At 37.9% G+C, this 25,113-nt stretch overlaps 1 protein-coding gene across 1 annotated transcript in view; it reads right to left on the bottom strand.

Moving 5' to 3' along the window:
• Positions 1-18,024, bottom strand: part of rapgefl1 (Rap guanine nucleotide exchange factor (GEF)-like 1) — a 39,210-nt gene extending 21,186 nt beyond the window's left edge. The window contains exons 1-2 of the mRNA XM_042720747.1: positions 16,962-18,024; positions 1,976-2,054 (exon numbers count right to left, since the gene is read on the bottom strand). Coding sequence (XP_042576681.1) covers positions 1,976-2,054; positions 16,962-17,343 — 461 coding nt within the window. The 5' untranslated portion in view covers positions 17,344-18,024. The remainder of the gene's footprint in view (positions 1-1,975; positions 2,055-16,961) is intronic.
• Between the last annotated feature and the right edge of the window lie 7,089 nt (positions 18,025-25,113).

Here is a 25,113-nt window from a genome sequence, read left to right as displayed (position 1 = left end):
GTGGGAAGTCTACGAGACAGGGCTTTTCTAAGCAGGAAGCAGACATGTTGCCACAACAAAAAGATCTGACTAGGCCTGGATTAGGTCAAGCCAAAGACCAGGAGAAAAGGTGTGGAAAGTGGAAAGATACATGGCCCGGGAGGAGGGAGAGGAAAGAGAAAGAGAGGAGCGGATCATAAGGCGAGATTAGCGAGGGTCACTGATTGCTGCAGACTCTCGGGTGGCCGCCGCGCAGCAGACACGCTGCATTAGGAGCGCTGAGGCATGCAGACGAGCCTCCCCAGGAATACCTTTGTGCTTAAAGTCCGCAGACAAGCCCCTCAGACGCCATTATGGTCTGGGTAGAGGGGGCTATGGCACTCACAGAAGGAATGTAGGTCACTGAATGAGAGGGGACTTAGAGAGAGAGGGGTGTTCTCTACATACACACACACACACACACACACACTTACACACACACACACACACAATTACACACTCTGACACAATGCCTAAAGCTAACAAAACAAACATTCCCCACACTACTCTCTTCTTATCTGAATTTAGGAAACTGATGACCCCTGAGGGATTGGGGTGGGGGGGTGTTGGCCCGCAGAGTCTGATAGAGCTAGGTTAGCATTGCGGCTAATTGCTAAATCATTTTGACCCAAATTTTAAACACCATGTGCGACTGTTATCCCCCTGCGGTAGAAAGACACTGGGCTCTTCGGCTGTGCGTGTTTTTTGGCAGATAATTCAGTTTGTTTTGGAAGTGTTTTGAAGACATTCAAGTGTTCGGCTTGATAATTCATGCTTTTTCTGAAGTTTTGCGAAGTAAACAAACTGACTGGAGAACATGTGGGACACTAGCATAGCTGTCTGTGTGATCGTTCAGTTTTAAACAAAATAACATAAACGAGACCTAAAACTAATGAAGTTTTAGATAAAAGCTTAAAAAGTTAAAGTAGGTCAAGCATTACAAAATTTCACCAGAAAGACAATTAGCAAGTTATACATGATTTAACCAGTTCTGAGTTGTATCTAGATGGTAAATATTGGTCTGACAAACCAAAAAGCGAGGTCACGCTAGACTTTGATCATGTAAAATTTCATCAGATGCTGTAATGAATATAGACAACAGGATATGATATGACGCTATAGTAAACAGCCTCTAAGAGGACATTATGACAGAAAAAAATTAGACGAGCAGAGAAATTATATTTCAATGTTTGTGTTTTCTTTCAAAAGTATTACATTCCCAAAACCATTTATTGCTTGCAAAGTGATAGCAATATATAGTTGTTGTTTTTTAAACATAATTTTTGCGAACAAATGCAAAGTTTTGCAGGGGAATCAAAACCTTTTTTGATTTTTTTAACAAAAAATAAAATTGTGAGTGAACGCAAAAGCATTGAAATATAATTATTTTCTCCCACCTCATTTTTAAAGTTTTGGGAGAGAACACAAAGTTTCCAAGGGGAACCCAAAACATTTAACTAGAAAACGCAAAAGTTTTCCAAGAAAACGCAAAGGTTTTGCGAGAAAATTTTAAATTTTATATTTTCCTCCAATCAGCTTTTTGCCCATTATCATGTCCATTTTTATAAATAATTAAAAACAAAGAATAAAGAATACATTTAAAAAGGACTAAACTATGTTCAATCTTAAAATATTTAATAAAAAAAATTATATTCAATTAAATATAAAAATACTTTATGCAATCTATTCCACTTGCCCACACCAAATACGTGATCTTCTGGTCCTGAAGCAACATTCCTGTCATAAACTGCAGCCTAAACTTTATTCTTATTGTTAATGCTAACAGAAATTATTATGTTGATAAGACCCAAAATCCTTAAAACTGGTTAATAATGCTATGATGATCCCAGGTACATGTTCTACTCAGATGAATCACACTAAGAAAGGTTTCTAGTCGCCTAATGATGATTTTCAGAAGTTAAGAGACACTTATGGTTCTGGCGAGGGGAAAGGATACTGCTGAAGCAAGACCTGCTGGAACTTGTCTGGGGCCAAGAAGATTGGGTGTGTCAGCATGAAGTCATCCAGGAGTATTTCTGCAGGGAAACAGAGAGAAGAACAATACCTTATTAGTGACATCACAACAGAACAAGATTTTGATTGACACGAGGAGGACAGTATAATGAAAGACAAGGAAAGACTGGAAAATCATGCAGACTGCGTCATAACTGTTCATGTTCGACAGGTTGTGAACACTCGCTCTGTGAGCATGTGTGGAGAAACAAAGTTGAACCTGCCTTCACCTCTGCTAACTCATCTCAAGGACAGTCGGTTTGTGGGTAGAATAAATCACGGCGCTTTCTGGCCCACTTTGGACCGCAGACACTCCCAAAGGCTGCAGTGATGTACTGTACACACACATCTGCCTGTACAAGACAGGAGCTGAAAGCGAAAACTAACAAACTAGCTCACATAAACGTCAACAAACAGTGAAAACGACATTATAAACAGAATACTGAATGAGCAACGCTTTGTAAAACTGTGTGAAATGCTCAAAAAGGAATAGAATTGTATATAATATCTTTCGATCTGGGGCACATCTTGACGGTGAGGATTTCAGGACTGTATTTTGGCTGATGAGGAGACATGATGCTGATTATGTATCTGGGTTAGATCAATGTGGAGCACATAAATCATTGATACTTAACTATTAAAAATGTGATGGCTGAGAGGAATGAGAAACAAGTCAGTAGCATGAAATGAATACGTCGTTTCAGAATGCTAAGGCTTTCACGTGTCATGCAAATAAAGCAAAGCAGGCATGAACTAGAGCAAAACAGGGTCCAATATTCAAAGCTTAACCAACACATTCGCATTTCAGAGCAGTAGCTTGGACACTGAATGAATTTTGCCGTTGGATCAGTCAGACAATGAATTTAATTAAGATGAACTGTCAGCTGTATTTCCTCAGTTGATCCATTCGTCTGAACAGCAAAGATTCCCACAATCCTGCCCTGCTTTGCATACTGATTTGCAGGCAACAACCGATCACTGCTTGGTGCAGATGTGTTTGCTTTAGTTCCTCATTGTGACTATCGAGAAATTACGCAAACGTCCTCCTGTCATTACGGGATACTGGGGCGCAAGACATTCTCACGTGCATTTTAGAAATGTAACATGTTCAAACCTGCATACTTCACACCTCTGTGCATGTTTTTGTGAAGTCACACCTCTTTTGAGAGTTACAGGTGAGGAATAATGGAAGCGTGAGGAAAATAAGGTCACATGCACACCTAGCTATCTATTGTATTATATATAAAATACTACAAAATGCAAATAATACAAATAATATAATAAATATATAAAATAAAAATATTGAAATATAAAAAATATACTAAAATAATAATTATATATATAAAATATAACATAAGGAATAAAATATTTATAAAAATAATTAATGAATTATGTAATGCATTGTATATTACTTTATATACATATATTTAAATTTAAAATAAGTATTTGTATTATTACATATATTAAAATAAATGTGTGTTATGTGTAATAAAAATTGCTATAACACTAGTATTATATATTTATGTATGTATGAATTATATTATTATTTTAATTATAGTACCTATTGCTTCAAATTTTATTCGCCATGTAAGGCCCACTTTAGAGGTCACAACATCTTACTTGTTGAATAAAATATATGTACGTTGAAGTCAGACTTCCACATCTTTGCAGCTGCAGATTTTTTTGCGGTTGCCACGGCAACACTGACTTTAGAGGCTGGACGGTGAGTAAGGAGAAATAAAAAAGATGAGAGGCCAAGAGCGAGACACACAGACAAAATAAAGACAGATGTACGCAGAGAGACAGAGGGGAAAAGACTCAAGGGACATGTTAGTAACCAAACTGAAGATACAAGCCGGACTAGTTCTACTAAAGTTGATGAGGAAATGATGAGGTGTTATGTCAGAGCTGAGGGTGTGAAATATATTCACGCAACTTTACTTTTAGTCACTGTAGCGTGTGTGTGTGTGTGTGTGTGTGTGTGTGTGTGTGTGTGTGTGTGTGTGTGTTGACTGGAGCCCCTCCGGTCAAATGTAAGCATTCTTTTCTAGGGCAATGACCATCTCTCTTCATTAGCATTTGTCATGGCTGTTGAGATTAAATTAGAGTGGGAGTTTATAATTCTCGATAACTTGTGCTGCAGCAGTAATTGAGCCATGTGTTATATCCGTGTGTTATGTCAGTGCGTGGGTGTGTTTGCCTCCCTCACGCAGATAATGCCTAGCAGAGAGCATCACAACTGCTGTAAAGAGCCAAGTTAATTCCTGAATCACGTGAAGAATCACTGCAGGACATGCGTTTAATGCATCCAGCTGTCCTTAGTCAAAACACTTGTGGCTTTGACGCAACAGATATGGGCCTAATTTAGGATGAGTTTTATGCTAATAAAATTTTAGCTCATCAAGATAAATCAAAGTAATAAAACAGGAAAACCCAAATGTGCTTTTGCTTTTTTGTGACTATATCTCTAAATTGCGACTTCATATCTTAAAACTAAAACTTTATTTCTTATAATTGCAACTTTTTCTTAGAATTGCGACTATATATCTTATAATTGGAATACTCCAAAACTAAAAACTTTATTTCTTTTTGCAACTTTTTCTAATCTTCACAACTATAAAACCAAAAATTGTGACTATATCTCTAAATTGCGATTTCATATCTTAAAATTAAAACTTTATTTCTTATAATTGCAACTTTTTCTAATAATTGGGACTATATATCACAGTTATGACTGTGATATATACAGTTATGACTATATCTCTAAATTGCGACTTTGTATCTTAAAACTAAAACTTTATTTCTTATAATTGCAACTTTTTCTAATAATTGCGACTATTTATCCTACAATTGTGACTATATCTCTAAATTGCGACTTCATATCTTAAAACTAAAACTTTATTTTCTTTAATTGCATTGTGACTATGTATTTAAACTGAGACTTTATATCTTAGAATTAAAACTTTATTCTTTACAATTAAAATCTACATAATTATAAAACTAAAAATTACAACTATAACTATAAATATCAACTTTATAACATCTTAAAACTAAAACTTTATTTCTTATAATTGTGACTATATCTCTTAATAGCGACTTTTTATCTTAGAACTACAACTTTATTTCTTATAATTGTGACTATATCTTACAACTGCAACTTTATGTCTCATAACTGCAGCTTTTTATCTCAAATTGTGAGTTTATATCTTATGTTAAACTTTACGTTCTGTCTCTGTGACCTGTTTTAGGTGGAAACAGGCTTTCATAAGAAACTGTCTATGTGGCTTAACCGTGTAAATGTTTGATACCTATCTTCAGTGGTAAATAGATAGTCAGTGCTGATGTTTAGCTTGGAAATATAAATCAGCATGAAGATGAGGCACAGAAGACGCAAATATGACACCTTTCTGCCTCGCATGCTTATTTCTTTATTTAATCCCTTCTTTCTCTGACGGACCCCACAATCTTGAGTTCTTTTAGGCATTTTCCTCTTTCGACTCACTAGTTTACATTATGATAGAGCTTAAAGTGTAGCAAATCTCCTGCCCAGATAGGCACAAAGAGCATCTCTTTAAATGACAAGAGTGGGAATAGAGCAAAATCCAACACCCACCCTGATACCCACATGCACACACCACACACACATCCAGATACCAACACAAGCACATGCACACACACAATCATTATCAAATATAGAAACTGCACATGTATTCTCTACACCAGCACATGCTCTCGCACAGTAAGAATTAAATGCAAGAGGGGGTTCAGACAGACACCCATCACACGCACTGAACACCCATCGTTCAGACAAGTGAAAGCACTCCCTTTTCACTCTTTTCATCTTAAGGTCAAGAGGAGCTCTTGCCAAGTGAAAACACCATAATCCTGCTGCCTTCAGACGATGGGAAGAAACGGGGTGTGTGCAGCTGAAGGCCATCTAGAAGAATTTCACTTTCAGCTAAAATGACCTTGATGAGTCTAAACTGGGACCAAACTCATTTCACAATGTTTGTTTTGAAGTTTTAACTCTAGGGCAGAGCTCTTATTCTCCTCTGTCTATAGAGGCTCAAAATCACAACTGAGATCTCAATTTTTTCTCCTGTACACGAATAAGATCACATTGAGAACAAATGTGGACTTTTGCTTAAATGGACAGTTCAACCAAAGATGAAAATCTGTCACTATTTAATGCCATTTCAAACCTGTATACTATATATCTTCTGCAAAACACAAAATAGATTGTCCAAACCAGAGGTGAACCTACATTAAATGCAGGGGGCCCCAGGCTAAATGAATTTATATTTATAAAGGCTCTTCTAAAATAATTTTTTTCCCTAGAGAAATAATTCTACAACATACAAAAAGTCGTCAAAACACATCTAACAGAAAATAAAATTATATTTTAAACACAAAAAAAATGTGAACTAACCCCTTAATTAAATGCCGATAATCTCACAAGTGTCTCTGTAGAGTTTCTAAAAAGTTATTCCCAGTCATTTCTCAAACTGTGCTCAGAGTTGCCAAGATAACAAAGTTTGTGGTCAGAAGTCTCTATGAAATCTTACATTATATGCGTCTTCCACATTTTAGGGCAAATCAAAACAAATAAACAAATCATAACGCCAGTCTCCATTTACGCATGTAGCGGATGGACAATAAAGCTCACTTGAACTTAATCATATTAATGCATTAAGGCCTACATACTTTGTAAAAGTGCTGAAGAGTAATTATAATTGGCCAACCCCTAACAACAGATACTTAAATGAAACATAACCAGTCTGCTAAAAGACAAAAAGAGCATCACTTGAGCAATTTCATTTTCATAAATGTTTTTTAGACACTGGGACACCTGCAGGTTAGGGGTCACGGGGGTTCACGCTCAATGAACGGCTGTCAGAAAAAAGGGCTGAGCATCCCAGCTGCACGGATGTGGTCAATGTAGATGGTAATCAGCTGGAGATGTGAGATTGGGATTTCAGGAGAGCGTAATGGAGAGGACCAGGGTGGCGTTACATAAACCATGATAGACATTCCGTTACCATGGAGGCCTTATCACATCTAAACCCCCCACTACCCACGCATGCTCTCCTTTCTCTTCCTCACGCCATCTTTTCTTCATCTCTCCCTCGCTCACGTTGGTGCCTTTTGGCATGACGCACCGTGTGTGTGCATTCATGTGTGTTTTGACGGTCTCTGCTCATTCTCTGAGCTGTATTCGCTCGTTCTTCGTATCTGCTTTATCTCGACTCCCCTGCACAAAATCCATCCATTCTGGGAGGCATTTCACCCTTCAACTCCCATCTTTTCTTTGGCTCGTAACACAAAACACCATCATTCACATGCAAATCTCCTCTGGCGGGCCGCCAACTATAAGGAAATACACAAACGCCACTATTCCTGAAACAATCCTTTGAAATGAATGCTCGTGGTGAAAACTTCCCATACAGTTTGGAAAGAAGAAAGCAGGTGCAAGTGAAAATACATGCACAAAAGCAAGACAAAAGCAAGAAAGAGTCCATGTCAAGCCACCAGCCTGGCACAAAAAAAACACCTTACGGCCTGTAAACTAAAACAGAGCTTGCTGAATTTAGAAGCATGCCACTTTTTTAGGTCTAACCCAGTTCAAACTGGCCCCAGGAGAGATTGTTCCTAGATCAGGACTCACAAAAAGCATTTTTAAAGTCTGCTCTCTGGTCAGATGGGAGAAATGATTTGAAACCTCTGCAACTGGTATTACATAAGATGAAAACGAGAGAGGTGTAGTTTTAATAGCTCTACAACATCAGTCCAAGATGTGCCCACATGAAAGCACGACACAACAGATCTCAACAAGAATATCAGTGAACACCCATGCAAACAAATCCAAACCCACAGCAGAGGTAATGGATTTTTTTTGCACCCTTTTGTTTGCCTGTACCATGTGCACAGCCGCTGAACTGCTGGAGGCAGAGGCTTGATGCTGCTATTACTCAAAACATTTTGCAAATTTTCTCGCAGCATTTATTGAACTCTAATGTGTTCAGTTTTATCACATCATTTCTGCAAAAATGGTATGAACATTTATTCAGACTCTAACATATGTATGCCATTCAAAAGGTATCATTAATGTCACATATGTTTACTATTTCAAATCAATTTTGATCTTTTGACTTTTATCCGGAACAAACAATATTCAACACTGATAATAAGAAATGTTTCTTAAGCAATAAATCAGCATATTAGAATGATTACCAAATTACAATGAAAAACTGAATAATGAAGCTAAAAATTCCAAAAATTCAACACAGGAATAAATTATATTTAATAACATATTCAAATAGAAAACAACTTTTAAATTGTAATAATATTTCACAATATTACTGTCAATATTACTGTTTTTACTGAATTTTTGTTAAATAAATACAGTCTTATATATATGTATGTATATATGTATATATATGTGTGTGTGTGTGTGTGTGTGTGTGTATATTGTGTATATATATGTGTGTGTGTGTGTGTGTGTGTGTGTGTATGTATGTATTATTGGTTAATATTAGTTTTCCCTGTCCATGCATGGTCTTGGTTACATCAACAGAAAATAAATTTCTGTGTTGCAGAAAGTTGTATTTTCAGTGACAACTAAAACGTACACCGATTAACCATAAAGAATGAAAACATTTACTAAGAAAGAAATTTGAGTAAAATGTCAAGGACTGTAGTTTTTAAAAGGTTATCACAAGCCTCAATGCCATATACATAGTAAAAATCCTCAAGCCAGCCTGTGTTTGTAAAACTTTCTTATGAAAAATGTGTCACTTTCTGCCTCCCATGGCTCTTTTTCCTGCAGGGGAAGAGAGATCACACACCCAGCCTATCGTCACAGTGAGAATGGCCCCAATACTTCAAAATAGCATCTAACACATGTTTGATTAAGATGATCATCAGAGCTAAAATCTCCTCTATGGCTCTGTTTCTAAACGGTCCTGTTATAATCATCGCCCTCCTCCACTAGAGTGAAAGAACTAAACGAATGAACTTCATCGCCATTATAGTATGCAGTGATTGATATTACTCCTCCCTACGCTCATCGTTTTCTGCATTACTGTTTATGCCTGTGATCTCAAAGCATGAGAAGCTGTTTGAAGGGTCTGTATCTTCTTTGGTAAGCTGCTTCGGAAGGAGGCTTTCCATGTGCGACTGCTTCTTGGTGGGAGTGATCGCTGTGTGCTAATCACATCCTTCTCTCTAGCAAGCAGGAGGCTGTTTTCAGGCTGTTATTATGGCTGTCGGTCAAGCCACTGATCTGGGAGCTCGAGGCCATCTGTGTGTGCGTGTGCACGTGTGTGTTTGACTGTGCAAACTGCGTGGTGAAAAAGAGCAACCTCTGCTGTCACTTCAAAGGGGCGTCACGTGGCGCATTTGCAATGGTTTGATTCAGCCTCTGACTCGCACTGACTGCAATGCTGCTTTTGTAATGCAGAATGAAAAGAGCGGAGAGAGAGAGAGAGAGAGATCAGAAGTGGCGCCCTATAATTGTGTCTATGTAGCTGGAGTGTGATATTCTGCACTAACATCAGGGCATGTATTATGGGGGTGTGCAAAGCGAATATGATGCTTAAAACAAGACATGACCCACCAAAAGAAGGTCAAAACAAAATGATTATTTGTTTTAAATGTATGTATATCCCCAGGGTTATCAAACATCAGTTACCACAAAAGTAAGATCGCAAGTTAATACAAATATGAATTTTGACCTTGCGGCAAATATACGCACGCACGGATCATGTCACACTGAAGACTCTGAAGAATCAGCTTTACCAACACAGGAATAAATTACATTCAAACAGAAAACAGTTATTTTTAAATTGTACAAAATTTCACAGTATTACTATTTTTACTGTATTTTTGATCAAATAAATGCAGCCTTGACTTTTTTCAAAGTAAATCTTACCAGTCACAAACTTTTAAACAGTAGTGCATATATATATATATATATATATATATATATATATATACATATACACAAATATGTAACAAAAACGTTTTAAAACATTTAAAAAATCTTTAAGAGTTGGTTAACAAACTTTACTAGGGGCGTCGAAGAGCAATTTAGCCTGCACTCAACATGTTTCCAATTCAAAAACCTCATAACGTGCCCTAAAAGACATTATTAATAATTGCATAATTCCAACACTGCTTTCCACTTCTCCCTCTGTTCCCTCCTTCCATTTACCTCATCTTCCTACATCTCCACCTCCTCTGAAAGCGCCAGTTGCCATGTGAACAGGTGCTGAGACCGAGAGAGGCTCCTTCTACACTGGTGCATTTCTGCTAAGAGAACTAGGAGGACTAGGATGCTCACACAAATATCCATTTCATAACATGGAGAAAATAGCATCCCAAAACATTTATTTGGAAAAAAATATGTTTCCCCACTAAATTCTGAGGCAGCACAACATGTATCCAAAGGCAATCCCAGAATGCACTTTACCAAGCTCAGAGAAAAAAATAAATCCAAGATGGTAGATTCTAAATTTTTTTGTGCAGCACTGTAAAATATTGATTAACAGGTTTAACTATATTTTGTTTTGGTAATGAACAGGCTGCAGTGTCGCAAAATATGTTGTGTCTGTGTGTGCGTGAGGCGCCAACGCGATATGGCCATACCAACGGTATACAGATAGAAGCAATCATAAAAAACTGTCAAGCTTTTGCAAAACAAATAAAACTGTAAAATAAAAGCATTTGTAAAATAAAGAAAACTACTTTCTGCAGTCTCATTTTCCTTTCTGGGAACTTTGGATCGCGTCACAATTAACCGAAACTCATTTTTTCTTTCGTTTTGTTAATCGGTCAATGGTTTAAGTGAAATATATTTCATGTATAGGCCAATATAGGTTTTTCCATTTATGTAAGCCTAGTTTATTCTGTTTTCTCCGTTCACAGAAGTGATGCACGTGCATGTGATCTGTTGAATCCTTACACTATCATCGGAAAAACTCTAAAACCGGTGCATTTCCATAGCGACTTACCTTTGAGGATCTCACAGCTGAGTGTGGGCATTCATGATTGTTTGACAACAAATTTCAAATATGAAATGGAACGATAAAATAACGGTATTAACCAGTTAATGGTCATTTCAAATTTTCGATTCTGTTCGGAACTCTAAAATTCGATTTCATTTCTGTTTCTGATTCTGTTCCTGTCAAAATTTTGTTAGTTTCCGTTTCGTTCTGTTTTCGTTTTCGTTCCTTGGACTGGTTCAGAGCCCTGATTGGAATCAACTGTGAGCTCTATTAGTGAGCGTTGAGTTGCAGCAAAAGTTGCCTATGCAGGAACAGTGCAAACGAGTCACATATATCACACAATATAACAAACAATTGAAAATGCCCTTCTGTATACTACCACCCCCTCCACAAATACATCAGTTCTGCAGCATTAACATACATCAAAATAAACAAATTCAAAAAGCACAAAGTCAAGGTGGACACCTAGCTGCACTTCAGCAGAGCGCTGCCCAGGTGCGTGGATAAAATGAGTGGGCTAACCCTTAAGGATCAAGAAGAAAGGGGGCGAGAAGGTGATAGACACAGAACGAGAGAGAGATATCTCGCTTTTCCTCACAATGTTATGTAAAGCCTTGCAAAGGGAGGCCAGTGAGTGGGCAGCCATTCCACTCTAATCCCTCACTCTTTTCAAAAGAAAAAAAAATGCCAGCATTCCTCCTACACAAATACACTCTCTCCGACTGCACTTCTCCCTCTCTCCCTCCATGCATTTATTTCTTTCTCCACTCTTGCTCTCTTGCTGAAGATTCTTTAAAACACCCTCAGGATAGTTTCGGCCCACAGGAAAGCACCACATGGAGAGTGGGGTGGTCCTTATACAACCAGGCCTCAGTCCAGAGACTACCTACATCTTCATAAGCCTTCATTTGCTTCTGATGAAAAAGCAAATCAGCTATAATAATACCCAAAGATTTTTTGTGCATCTGACTACAGAACTTTTAGAGCCAATCTTCTGAGCTGCAAATGCCATCACTGTGGAACCACAGGAAAATGACGTCATGAAAAATGTTGATTGACACCACAAGAACGCACAGTCCCAAACCTTCACTACCAACAATCTTCAGATGTGAAAGGCTTTTAAGAGTATGGCTGGAACTGAGAACAAATTTTCATTCATTATTTAGAAAATACAGAATGACATTTGGCTTCGTTCGTGGTTTTCACACATGCATTATTCCGCCTGTGCGGATATACAGTGACGCCACAATGACGCTACTTGACTGAAATCACAGCACAAAACAGACAACGCAATCAGTGTGGTAGTCAGTTACTGTAAATCAAGCTTAGTGCAATGAAAGGTGGACTGTGCATCAGGACTGACACGCAAGTTGTCAGAGTCCTGAACAAGTGATTCATTTGAGTCAATTATTTTTAGTGAATCAAAAGCACACAGCACAAACTGTGCAGTCTGATTCCCAAACTTATGACTCTAACCATAACCAGTTCGTTTTAGTGTTATACATACCAAACTTTACAGCTCATTGTTTCTTTTTACGAACCAGGCCTAATCACTGAATGGTTCTTTGGGGAATTCAAAATGGCTCATCTATAGCATATGGAACCTTTATTTTTAGGTAGAAGTACATATACTAGGGTTTTAATATTACAAAGTCATTAAATCCACATGTTCACTTGCAAAGATGGTATCCAGAATGTAGAAGCATCTAAAAAGTGCATCTGTCTACAGTTACTCATTCTGTCAACAGCTGTGCTGTTTGTTTTAATGCTGATGAATTGACTGTGCATCAGGACTGATATGCAAGTTGTCCTGAACGAGTGATTCATTTGAGTCGATTACTTTTAGTGAATCAAAAACAAACAGCGCAAACTGTGCAGTCTGATTATCAAATGTGTGACTCTAATGAACCGGATCTTTTTAACTAACTGTGAAACTTAAATCAGTTAATCAACTGACCAGTTGATAAGACAATGTGATGTACACTCTTAAAAATAAAGGTTCTTTATCGGCATCAATGGTTCTATGAAGAACCCTGAACATGCATGGAACCTTTCAAAGGCAGAAAAGGTTCTTTAGATTTTTAAAATGTTCTTCAAGATGGTTCTTTTAGGAACGGTTCACTGAAAAGTTCTTTTTGGTACCAAAAATGGTTCTTCTATGGCATCACTGCAAAAACACCCTTTTGGAACCTTTATTTTTAAGTGTGTACATTGCAGCCAAATGGTGTAGTTACATCATCTACCAGGAGGCGCAACATGAGCTAACATGCTAACATTCCAAAACTTTTAATAAGCAAAACCATTATCACAACATGACATTTTTGTTGACAACAAAAACATTAAAGCATGAAGGTACAAGCCACTCCCATCGGCACGTAAAAGTGGAAGAAAACTTCCCAAAATTGGCAACCACCACCACTAATGAATCACATAGCCATTACCCTGCTCTTGCCCTGCCCACTGGAACTTTGTTCTGACACGCCAGCCAACGGAACTACTGTTGCCTCTGGCTCACAACTGGAAGGGCTAAAGGTAAACAAAGTTATGTAATGATCGACTTGTTAATCTCGGTTCAATGAGCCCTACCAAATCACTCCATTACACACATTCATGAGGTGTCCGTGCACATTCCAGAGATAAAGCTGTTTTGTAGGTGTGGAAGAGCACTAAATTAGGTTCCTGAGAATCCTACATTCCACATATAAAACCTAAGAAATACAGGTAATAAAAGTATATACACTCTAAAAATAAAGTATCTTAATTGGCATTGATGACCTTTGACATCTATGGAATCTGTCTATTGCACAAATGGCTCTTTATACTGGAAAAATGTTCCTTTAATTTTTATTTTTTTTTAAATGTTCTTCTTACATTGGTTCTTTTAAGAACTAATCACTGAAAGGTTCTTTGGGGAATCCAAAATGGTTCTTCTATGGCATATGGAACCATTATTTTTATGTATAAGTTATTTCAAAGTCATTTTAACTTGCAAAGATGGGATCCAAAATGTAGAAGCACCTACAAAGTGCATCTGTCTACAGTTACTCATTCGGTCAACGGCTGGGCTGTTTGTCTTAGCGCTGATGCATCAGGACTGATATGCAAGCAGTGTCTTATTTCAGTGTGTTACCTCTTGACCCTGGATCAGTGGACTTCCCTCAGTCCGTAATCCACAGTCACTCCATGGACAACAACACTAGATGAGACAAATTGCAAGCCCATTGTTGGCTAATCCAGGATTAGTGGCACTTTTTCAAAATTCCCCAGGCCTCAATAGTGACAAACCGCAGAGAAAATGTCAGTTTTATCTAGAGGCAAGGCATCCCCCTACACATAAAAAAGTAAAACAGGTTGAGAATGAGGCCAAATGTCTCAGTCTGTGACAAAAAAATTTTATCTCTCTGATCTGTTCTAGATATAGAGCAGAGGTTCAAGATAAATTGCTTAAACGGAGTAAGAGAGACATGAGCTGTCAAGTGCCCAAAATGAATGACAGTTCAGGTCGAGGCATCAGTTTATAGGTTATCAAGAGCTCACATAAAATGTGCTTTGAAAAGAAATGAAGCATGTTGAGTGAACTTTTGATTCTGAATCATTAGTGTAATATTTCAAGCCATAATAACAAATTAAGGAAATTCCGTTTTGATGCAAAATTTCAAATAAAGACATCAAATTCTGCATGTCCTTCAAATGCCTCTGGGTTTTTAACTTTTGCTTTATTACACATATAGTCTACCTCAATTTAGCTTGATGTGCGCATAAACCTTTCCTCACCTTTCTACTATTCACACAGGTAGAACAGATCCAATGAAAAAAATTAAAAAAATAAACAAAACTATCCGTCATCATCATTTACCTTGTCTATAAAAACTGGACATTTTATTAGTAAATGCATATCCTAACAACGCATTGAACCAATGCAAAACGGACCATCTGGCCATCGATTTCACATCAAGCATAATTCTCTCTTTATGCACGGGTCCGGCATACTATCGAAATCCCTCCAGTTTCCATGGTTACTTCACAAAAACACTCTAATGCACATGTGCAGTGCGAACTGCTGCACAGTGGCTGCAAAGCATCACTGCCAATGAATGTGTGGGAGAGCCATTCTTCATAGCATAAAAGTCCTGGGACTTACAGGAACAGGTAACATGTATGCACTTGTTAAAGACACCCCATTCCCATCACAACACATCACAGTTTGCCATTTCCCTGTAAAGCGTCCTTTGTCTGAGACTACAATAGAAATCCCCTCACTTGGAACAGGAATTGATTCATTCCTGGTGTTTTCTGCATACAGGTGCTCAGTGCTGTTTGTGGGTGTCAGGTGTGGGTGGCAGCAGCTTGTCGGTTCATGAAACACCCATAACACCAATTTGAGGAAAGACACAACGGAAAACCATTTAATATTTTCATTCTCTTGACATAAGCTTTCCCATAGCCAAGGAAATACCCTAGCACCGCCCTGTTTGAAGATATTCCCCAGCCAGTTCCTCATTTAGTGACTGGGTCAGTTATTGACAAATGTGAAAGCACTTTGTTTTATGACATCACTATGTGTGACCTTTTGATGTGACCTTTTATATGCTATCAGTGCTCAATGAAACTCAAGGTTTACTAGCCATGACTGCCTGTCTAGAATACAGTGGTCCACTGCCACAATTCTGTGAAATAAAGACGCTATGAAATGCATTTATAGATCAGATAATCATAGCTACAACATGATTTATTTTCCTCAGTGGTATGAAACTCAAACTGTGTTGTTCATATGGCCCAAATACTGTCAGTATGAACTAACTATTTTTGTAATAGCAGTGACTAACATCTGTAACCATAGGGATGGTAACTAAAGTAAATAACAGAAGTGCTCCACATTATATTACATAACAGACAACTGGTTGTCAAGTGTGATTCTGTTTACACAGCACAGGTTTTCCCGAAAATGCAGCTGTGAGGTGAGAAAATTTAAGGGAGTCAGTTTGGTTATATTTATTCCAACTTTAAAGTGTGGTTCCATTGTGGTTTGACACACCCACTTTTCACACTTTAATCAAGTAAATTTAAATAAAGTTAATGCTTTGCATTTTTTTTCTTGTTGAATATAATAATTTACTCCAAAGCACCACATTCCCTAAGTAAAATGTTTTGTCCCCTTTCATGTTGATTTTAAGTTAAATGGTTTTTAACTGTTTTTTTTTTTTAAATCTTAAAAACAGTTTGTGGCATGACACAAAAATACAAAAAAATTACAAGACGTGAAAAAACGGCCAACAATTTTAAAAAAGAAAACTTGTACAAAAGTCATGGAGTAGCTCATTAGCGGAACTAGAATTATCGTAATTGTGAAAATGTGTGTAATCCATAAAAAATAAAAGCAATTCGCGATAAATTTGTTCATGTCACTTCCTTTGTAAACATACAAACACAGCTTATGAAAAAGTCAGGCTACGTATCACATTAAACATGCAATCAATAATGTATGTTTCCTTTAGGGCTTCGTAAACAAATATGGCGCTTAGAATATGAAAACTGTTTACAAATGTTTGAAATATTTCTCTTACACTTTTAGCCAACTTAAAATCGTATTACATTATATCACCATAGGTACTGATTATTGAAATATTGTGGAGTAGATTGATTTATGTCTGCGCTAGATTCGTCACATTCGTGCACTCCGCGAACTAAAAATATGTGACATCGCGTGAATATTAAAATAAAGCAAGAGTGAATTTAAAGTGCACAATAATAGCTTGAAAAAATAGCGATCAGCCGATAATCGCGACAGCAGGCCTTGCGGAAACGATTATTATTGTAACCCACCAGAGTTCGCCACAGCAGCGCAAAGAAACGATATTCTTCAATAAACGACCTGCTCTTCGAAGAAGATCTGTCAGTGGAGCATGATCAGTGGAGTAGTCTCACCTGTGCAGGTGCCGTACCGCTTTCCCGCCACGCTGTCCAGCAGCGCCAGCGCTAGGTTCTCCGCGGTGTCCGCGGGCAGCGGGGTCCAGTTCGTGTCCAGACTCGCCTCGGAGCTCTGCTCGTCGCTGGATAGTGACGGGCTCCTGATGTCCGCAGTGGCGGAGGGCCAGCACGGTGCTTCTTCGGTCTCCGGACTGAACACCTCCCTCGCCGGGCCGCTCTCGGGAGACGTCTCCCTGAAGAACGGCACCACACGGGACAGGCTGGCCCGCCGCCTGGATGCCCCGGTGCCGGTGGCCTTCTCCCCAAAACCGCCCGCCCGAGTGAGCGCATTGGTCTGTTTCTTCAAGAATTTTTCAAGAGGCTTCATTCCAGCCGGCATTTTGATGACAGAAATCGCAAGAAGGCCCTGGGTTGCTCCTAATTGATACTCAATAATGAACACTGATGATGACCGTGGGGACGTGAGCGTCTACATCATAGCTGGATAATGTTTGATCCCCGCGCGGTTTGGAAAACGCCTGAAGAAGTTCTTCTCCGTTTGTGTTAAGGTGTCAAGAATAAAACACGGCCATGTTCAGTGTTCCCGTTACACAAGTGGATGCTGATCGAGTCCTTACTACGCTAAGAAAAAAGAAAAACCCAAACGTATCCCAGGGAAACCCGTCCTCCACTGCAGTCCTTCAGCTCGAGAAGAAGGCTATATGTGTACTGCTACCATTGCCACTGTCACCGAAGCCTTGATCGATGAGTTCACTAGACGAATTATCAAATACCGAAGATGAAAACAGCAGCAGGTAGGCTATATCTTAATAATGCATATGCATATATATAAATCAGTCTCTGCCAAGATGCTGGACCATGTAAATGAATCGCCTCTACCGCAGCAGGTCTGAAGGAAACGCGCTCCTGTCGCAGACGATTTCGCGTCTCGAGATCCCTGACCGGTTCACTGGAATCCGTATTTGGTTTTCTCTCACGGTACCGAGTGTCTCTGCGCCTCGAGTCCGCACAAATACTGCGCTCCGTCGCTCTCACACACAGTATAAGCTACACACCCTCTCTCTGTCTCTCTCTCTCTCTCTGCACCCGCCTTCTCTGCAGCTGAGTGCGTGTGTTATTGGTGGTGATATTGCTCAATTGCTTTGAATCGCAGCATTTGCAGTCGCAAGCTCACATACTAACGCCGAAGAACCCACAAAGACTGAGTATTTCAATACGCGTTTGCATTTGTTTTAATCTGTTTAATCTTTACTTTATTGGTAACAGTACCACTGTGTTTATAGGCTACACTTTATTTGTGCTATGTGTATAGATATTGCAATATTTATGTGCAACATATTAAATTAGTTAAAAGGCTATTATCCCTAAATTAATATTATTACCCCTGTTACTGTTTGAATTAATATTAAGTACAAAGAATTCTTCTATGGTCAAAACTCCTGCAAAAGCACCCTTTGGGAACATTTCTTTTTAAAAGTGTATACATTTTTGTACAGAATGACAAATAACTTTTTGTGCATTGGCATTGGTTCTATATAACAGTGGAAATATTGTGTAAATAAAACAAATAATAAAAAAAAAAAACAGATTTAAAAAAGTAAAAAAATAAAAAAAAGACATATTTTACATATACGTTATAAAACATAAAGATAACAAACTAATTTCAAGAGCATGAAAATTCATTAAGGAAGAACCTGAGACTAAAGTCCTGTATCAATTACAGTTGGCATGTGTCATTTAGGTCTACAGACGGCCAGCTGTATGGTTTCAAATTGCCCAGCTGGAAAGCACAAAAAGGAGTTATTTTCTCCACAACCACTTCATTAAAACACACACTGCATTTAAGAGTCTTTAATCAAAGGCACTTATTAGGAGACAAGCACAGACACCATCAGACCTCGGGCCTGGTCAAGGTACGAGTGGGTTATAGTTGTGAGCCAGTAGAGTAAGCAACTTCATTATCAGTATTAAGTTACATTTAGCAGGCCATACGTGGTGTCTTGTTCAAACGTCTGTCAGGAAACAGTATCCCAAGACACCTATGAGGGGTAAATTAAATTGTTAATTGAATGCAGGATCATTTTAACATATAGGAATAAAAACCAAATGTGGTTAATCTGCTTAAGAGATTAGCTATTTTGAAATACTAATTAGGTATATGTGGTTTATAAAACACATAAAGAAACTATTGTGTGCTGTGCAGTGAATGGGTGCCATCATAATAAGAGTCCAAACAGCTGATAAACACATCACAAAAATTCAAAAGTAATCCACACCACTCCAGTCCATCAGCTGACATCTCGTGAAGTAAAACGCTCAGTATTTGGAAAAAAAAAAAAACACCATCAGTAAAGACCATTTGAACTACAAATCACTGCTTCTTGCTAAAATACGAGTCCTTTATCCAAAATATTGCTTTCTCCAGTGAAAAGTTGTTTTGTCTGAATCAGGAAATATGCACAGATCAAGCACCATTCACAAACGAAAACAGTCCAAAACTACTGATATGTGTGAAATATGTCACTAGATTTTGATATGAAAAGACAACAGGGAACGATTTTTTATTTTATTTTTTTTAAGGAGGGAGTGTTATAATGGATAACAAACTTGTATTTTAACCAGAAGTGAAAATATAAAGTTAAAATGCTTTGATGGATTTGTTTCTTAAGAACAAGCAGCTTTTCGCTTCACATGATGTTAAGTGATGAGTAGAATCATGCGAATTACTTGTGGATTATTGTGATGTTTTTATCAGCTGTTTAACTCTCAGTATGACGGCACAAATTCACTGCAGAGGATCCGATGGTGATGTAATGCTAAGTTTTTCTGATCTCATCTACATCTTGCCAGGCCTGAGAGTGAGTACATTTTCAGCAAATTTTGAACTCTTTCATCTGCGGTTAGATCTTCTTCCACACATCATATGTGATGACTGTGTACTGCAAAACCACCGAATGGGTATTTCCACCCTCTGTGACATCACACAGACAAGAGTGCTGAAGTTAGGCGGGGTGAAATGCACTTTAGCTACATCTCATATGATCCAGTTGAATTTTGAGCAATATGTGTGATTTCACTCAGCCATGTCTGCAAGCTCAAAACTGCAGGCCGTAAAAAAGCACTGCTGGTATAAATTTAGCTCTGCGTCAGTAGAGGTCCTCATTGTAACCATGGAAATGAGAGTGAAACCATGCTGCAGAGAAGTGGAAATCACACATCGGGTGAACCACTGCAGTCATCCGCTGGTCACAGAAATAAAATAATAAACACACTTATTCTCTCCACTTTTATACACTTATCTATTCTAGTAAGTCTCCCAGTCAGTGGGTTCTCCCTGCTTATCTCACCACAGGTCATCCCTCACTTTATCCCACTTCTACCTCTGAGGTTTCTATGGCCTCTTGTATGAGGAAGTACACTGCATTAGGCTGCTGTCAGATGTGGATGTGTGAGTGTCAAAAGAATAACCCGGTCAAGTGTTTGTCATGCCGTTTAGTCATATGACCTTCTCTGAAGATGACAGACATTATGTTAACATGCACAGTCTATGACTTCATCTCAAGAACCCCCAAAACAACATTAGACTTGCCATCAAAGTCGTGCAAATGACTATATAATGTTTTCTTTGCTCTCAACAGGAGAATTTAGGGGGTAATGAACCCTTAAATAAATTAACTCTAAAGCCAGATGAGCTCCTGCAACTGAGAATGACATGAATGAATATCAAAATTAGGAATTCACAGACATATTATGCCATTTTTATGATTAAAAACAGACATATATTGATCTTTCATATACAATTGGTATATACATTGGTATATTTCATACAGAAATTATATATGATTATATATAAAATAAAAATATACATATACACATGCACTGTAAAAAATGTTCCCTTCCGAGGGAACTTTGAACTGCGTCCTCTAGAGGTCGCTATGTAGTCCACTAGAGGACCGTTAACCTGAGACGTTTTCAGTTTTAAAATAAAACAACAAAATAGTGGCATAGACCTTATTCTTTAAACTTTCATGTGTAATTCAATGTGTTATTTCTTTGTAATTAATTGTGAAACTTTCTAGCAAATTCTAAATGAAAATTATTTCTACACCATTTTTTTCAGTGTATATATACAGTAGGTTTTTACACTTACAGCTTTATTCGGTAGGCATCAGAACATAATGAAAAACGATAAACTGGCAAAGAAAAAGTGTTTTCTGTTTTTGATTCGGGTGAAATATTCCTAATATTATCTGCTTCCAATATCAGCTTTATTATATTTATGTTCATAACTTTAAAAAAGGATGCAACTGGCCAAAATAGCATTAGATATTATGTATCCCTACTCATAAAATCTTTTGCATCTGTATATTTGTTTTAGTTTCCTCTTAGAAATCCAACAAAAACCAAGCAACATTTCCACAAAAGCGAGCAAAGTCATGGTAATTCCATAAGCATATATGTCTTTGTAATGAACATGACTCTCTAATATATTTGCCTGGCAGTGAAGCCCACCAGTCCTTGTGGATACATAATCGCAGATGATGGATGACCTCAGCAGCCTAACGCACTTGCCCTGGAGTGAAGAGAACAGAGCTCACATCTGCGATGACTCATTAAATACATCCCCCCACCCATCCATGCTGTCACAACACCATCCTTATGCCATGCGTTATCGTACACAACACAAACACACAATTACTAGTGCACAAACTCACTATGTCGTCATTTTGCATTGTGAAAAAAAGCCTGTAATGTATTGTACAGACAAATAAACACAACCAAATGTTAATGTCCTTCGTCAGAATACAGAGACACTCAGCCTTTTGTTTCACAATAAACAATAGATCAGTCATGTCCAATATTCACACACATTAGACTAGACTGGGAACCCCTTCAAATCCAGACAGAAGCCTCTCGTGTGGACACACACTCACTCTTTTATACACACACATGCACAAACAGAAGCTAAGATGAATGTTTAAGGCCTCTAGAGTACAGGATCAGTTTTGTGTGTGTGTGTGTGTGTGTGTGTGTGTGGACTATTCATGCCGTAAGGAGATTATCTTTAACTCATTAAACAGACCCACTTTCAAGCACTATGATACAGAAACCCCCTTCTCATCCCTGATGCCCGTACACATCCAAACACATCACAAGGAGGAAAGCCGTTTGTCTTACCCCAGCGCAGACGCCCTCCTTCCAGTTGGTCTAGCAGATTAATATGGTAATGTGACCCCTGAAGATCATTTTCAAAAACACACATTCACTCTGATCCTCAGGCTTAAAGCATCATTTAGCTTTGCGTTGTTTGGGAAGTGTCACTAGATTATGCTACATGTCTTAAGACCTGACGCCAGTTAGGAGACTTTCATTAAAAGCTAGATATAAATCTTAATGATTTCATTGAATTTAAGCAATTTTGTTGCCAACTGCAGGAATCATGAGAATCACTTGTTTGGTAATAGGACTTCACTGGTTGCACTGTATATACTGTATATTAAGATATTTTGATTAAATCCGAGAGCTTTCTGACACTCCATAGACAACAAGGGTCCTACCATGGTCAAGGTCCAGAAAGGTACCAAGGACATCAATAAAATAGTCCATGTGACATCAGTGGTTCAACTGTAATTTTATGAAGCTACGAGAATACTTTTTGTGCGCAAAAACAAAATTAAATCACGACTTTATTCAACAATTGCTCTTCCCCTCTGCCTCCATTATGAAAAGTATCACGACGCATGTGCGTGCTTTCCTCTGCTGCGGAGAAGAATTGTTGTATAAAGTCATTATTTTATTTTAAACAACATGAGGGTGAGTAATTAATGACAGAATTCTCATTTTGGGAATGAATTCACTGGTCGTGCGGTCTGTGCATATTTCACTAAAAACAACCCTCTCAAAAGAGTCATTCACTCAAGAATAGATTGTATTTTATATTTCTATACACTAAAAAGAACCTGCTTATTTTGCTCAAGTTTGCTCAAGAATCAGATTCCACTGGTCGGGCTGTATGTTTTTGATTTACTAAAAAGAACCGGTGCAAGAGCCATTCACAAAAAAATTTGAATTCACTGGTTATGTGTCTGATTCACTAAAAATAACTCAAAAATCACACTTGACTTTTCGCAGTGCATGTGTTTGATTGACTTATAGAAAAGATTCTCTTGCAAATCAGACTTTACTAATTACGCTGTATGATTTGAGCTAATCAATGCAGGAAACACTTTTGAGTATTTCAGTGTTTTTCCACATCACATGACCATAAAATCAACCCAACATAACAAAATCAAATCATTCCTGAACTTAATTTTAATTAAATGCTTGTCAAGTTCCCAGCACTAATTATAATAGGTTTTATTTTTGGGTGAACTATTCATTCAATGTAAGACCTTTGTAAGACCAATGTAAGTTTTAATGTAAGACCTTTAGTATAATAAATAAAGACCAGACAGAAATGACAGTGAGACTCTTTTTTTCTTACACAACAATTGCAGAGAACAACAGCACATTAGACACAGTCTCTCTTGCATTCACCTAGGGATGCATGCAGGTTAAAGCAATTTCCTGGCTGTGATATCACACCTCAGTGCTGCTCTCAACTGTGAAGAGAATGTGAGAAAAATACACCATGAACAAAGAAAAGAGAGGAAATCAATCAAAAGAAATGACAGCATATATGGGTCTCAGACGTCTGAGTCACTTCTGATGAGTTTGTGTGAGTGAGCATCTTTACTTGAACGTTATGCACACACACACACACACACACACACACATAATTTTTCTCAATGTATTGATGCTTCCAAACAGCTCCCATGACTCATGCGAAAGTTTAATGACACCCACATAAACACACACTCCTGGCCCATGCTGGGGGATGGGAACCCAAAATGACATCACCCTGAGAGACAGGGGGCTTTGTTTGGTTACTGTCACTCCATAAAGGCGCCGGAGGGGGATGCCCCACCTCACCCATGTGCATCTCAAATACAAAACAAAGGATGAGAGAAGAGACAATGTGAAATATGCAGAGGCCACCAACTTAAAGCATTAAAAATGCATTGATGACAAAAGCTTTTAAAGAAGGCTCGTTAATTGTGCAGAATAATGAGTTTTAAAAGTGTGTCAGATTTAGCGCAGTAGAACTTTTAAGGCTTTTTCTGGGTTCTTCAGTCTTCCTGGATCCAAAGTTTGGGTTCAGTTTAGGGTCACTTTCTCTACAGTTTATAGTACAAAGATTCATCCATTGCTAAATTCTTTCATGAACTGTTGTTCAAGGAAATGTCTGTGCAAAAATTAAAATACTGTTGTTCACCCTTGTGTAGATCCAAATCAATATGATTTTTTTTTTCTTCAATGAAATACACAACTGAGATATGTGGAGACTACATGTGTGTTCAAAAAATTGTGCTTGGTAACATTTTATTATGTTTTTGAAATAAGTCTCTCATACTCACCAAGGCTGCATTTATTTGTTTGTATTTTTTATTTTTATTTTTGGTCAAAAATTGAGTAATTTTGTGAAATATTACTACAATTTAAAATTACTGTTTTGACAGAGCTGAATTTTAAGCAGCCATTGCCCCAGTCTTCAATGTCACATGATCCTTCAGAAATATTTGTTATTACTATCAATGCTGAAAACAGTGATGCTGCTTAATATTTTTGTTAAAATGTATACTTTTTTTTTTTTCATTTTAATAGGATTTAATATAAATTTGCATAAATCTTTAATCAGAACAAAAACAAAAAGATTCTGGATGTCTAAGATATGTTTAAGAATCTTTAAGCAAACAAGATCCTACATAGTGTTTACTGCATGACATCTTGGAATGAGTTTGGGCTTGTGACTCTAAAAGAATCTGTGACGTGTGTCAGGTTTGTGCAGGTCATCTGCGGCCTGAAGCCATAAATCAGGTCACGTTTCAGTGAACTCAGATGCAGCGTACAAACAAATTCAGGCACGTGATCAGCATCCTTCATGTGCTGTGCATGGGAAAGCATTGCTGCGAGTGTGTTTGTAAACACTGCATCAGTCTGACTGGAAATATATCAAGGCTTATTGTCTAGAACCAGAGGCCCAATCACTTCTGGCTTGTCTGTGCAAGTCACCAGTGCTCCAGAGAGACAGAATGAGAGAGATTCCATA

Source organism: Cyprinus carpio, chromosome B3 (genome assembly GCF_018340385.1).
Source record: "Cyprinus carpio isolate SPL01 chromosome B3, ASM1834038v1, whole genome shotgun sequence".
In the NCBI taxonomy this organism is placed as follows: domain Eukaryota; kingdom Metazoa; phylum Chordata; class Actinopteri; order Cypriniformes; family Cyprinidae; genus Cyprinus; species Cyprinus carpio.
The sequence above is the reverse complement of the archived record's forward strand: the minus strand, read 5'-3'. Positions and strand labels throughout refer to the sequence as shown.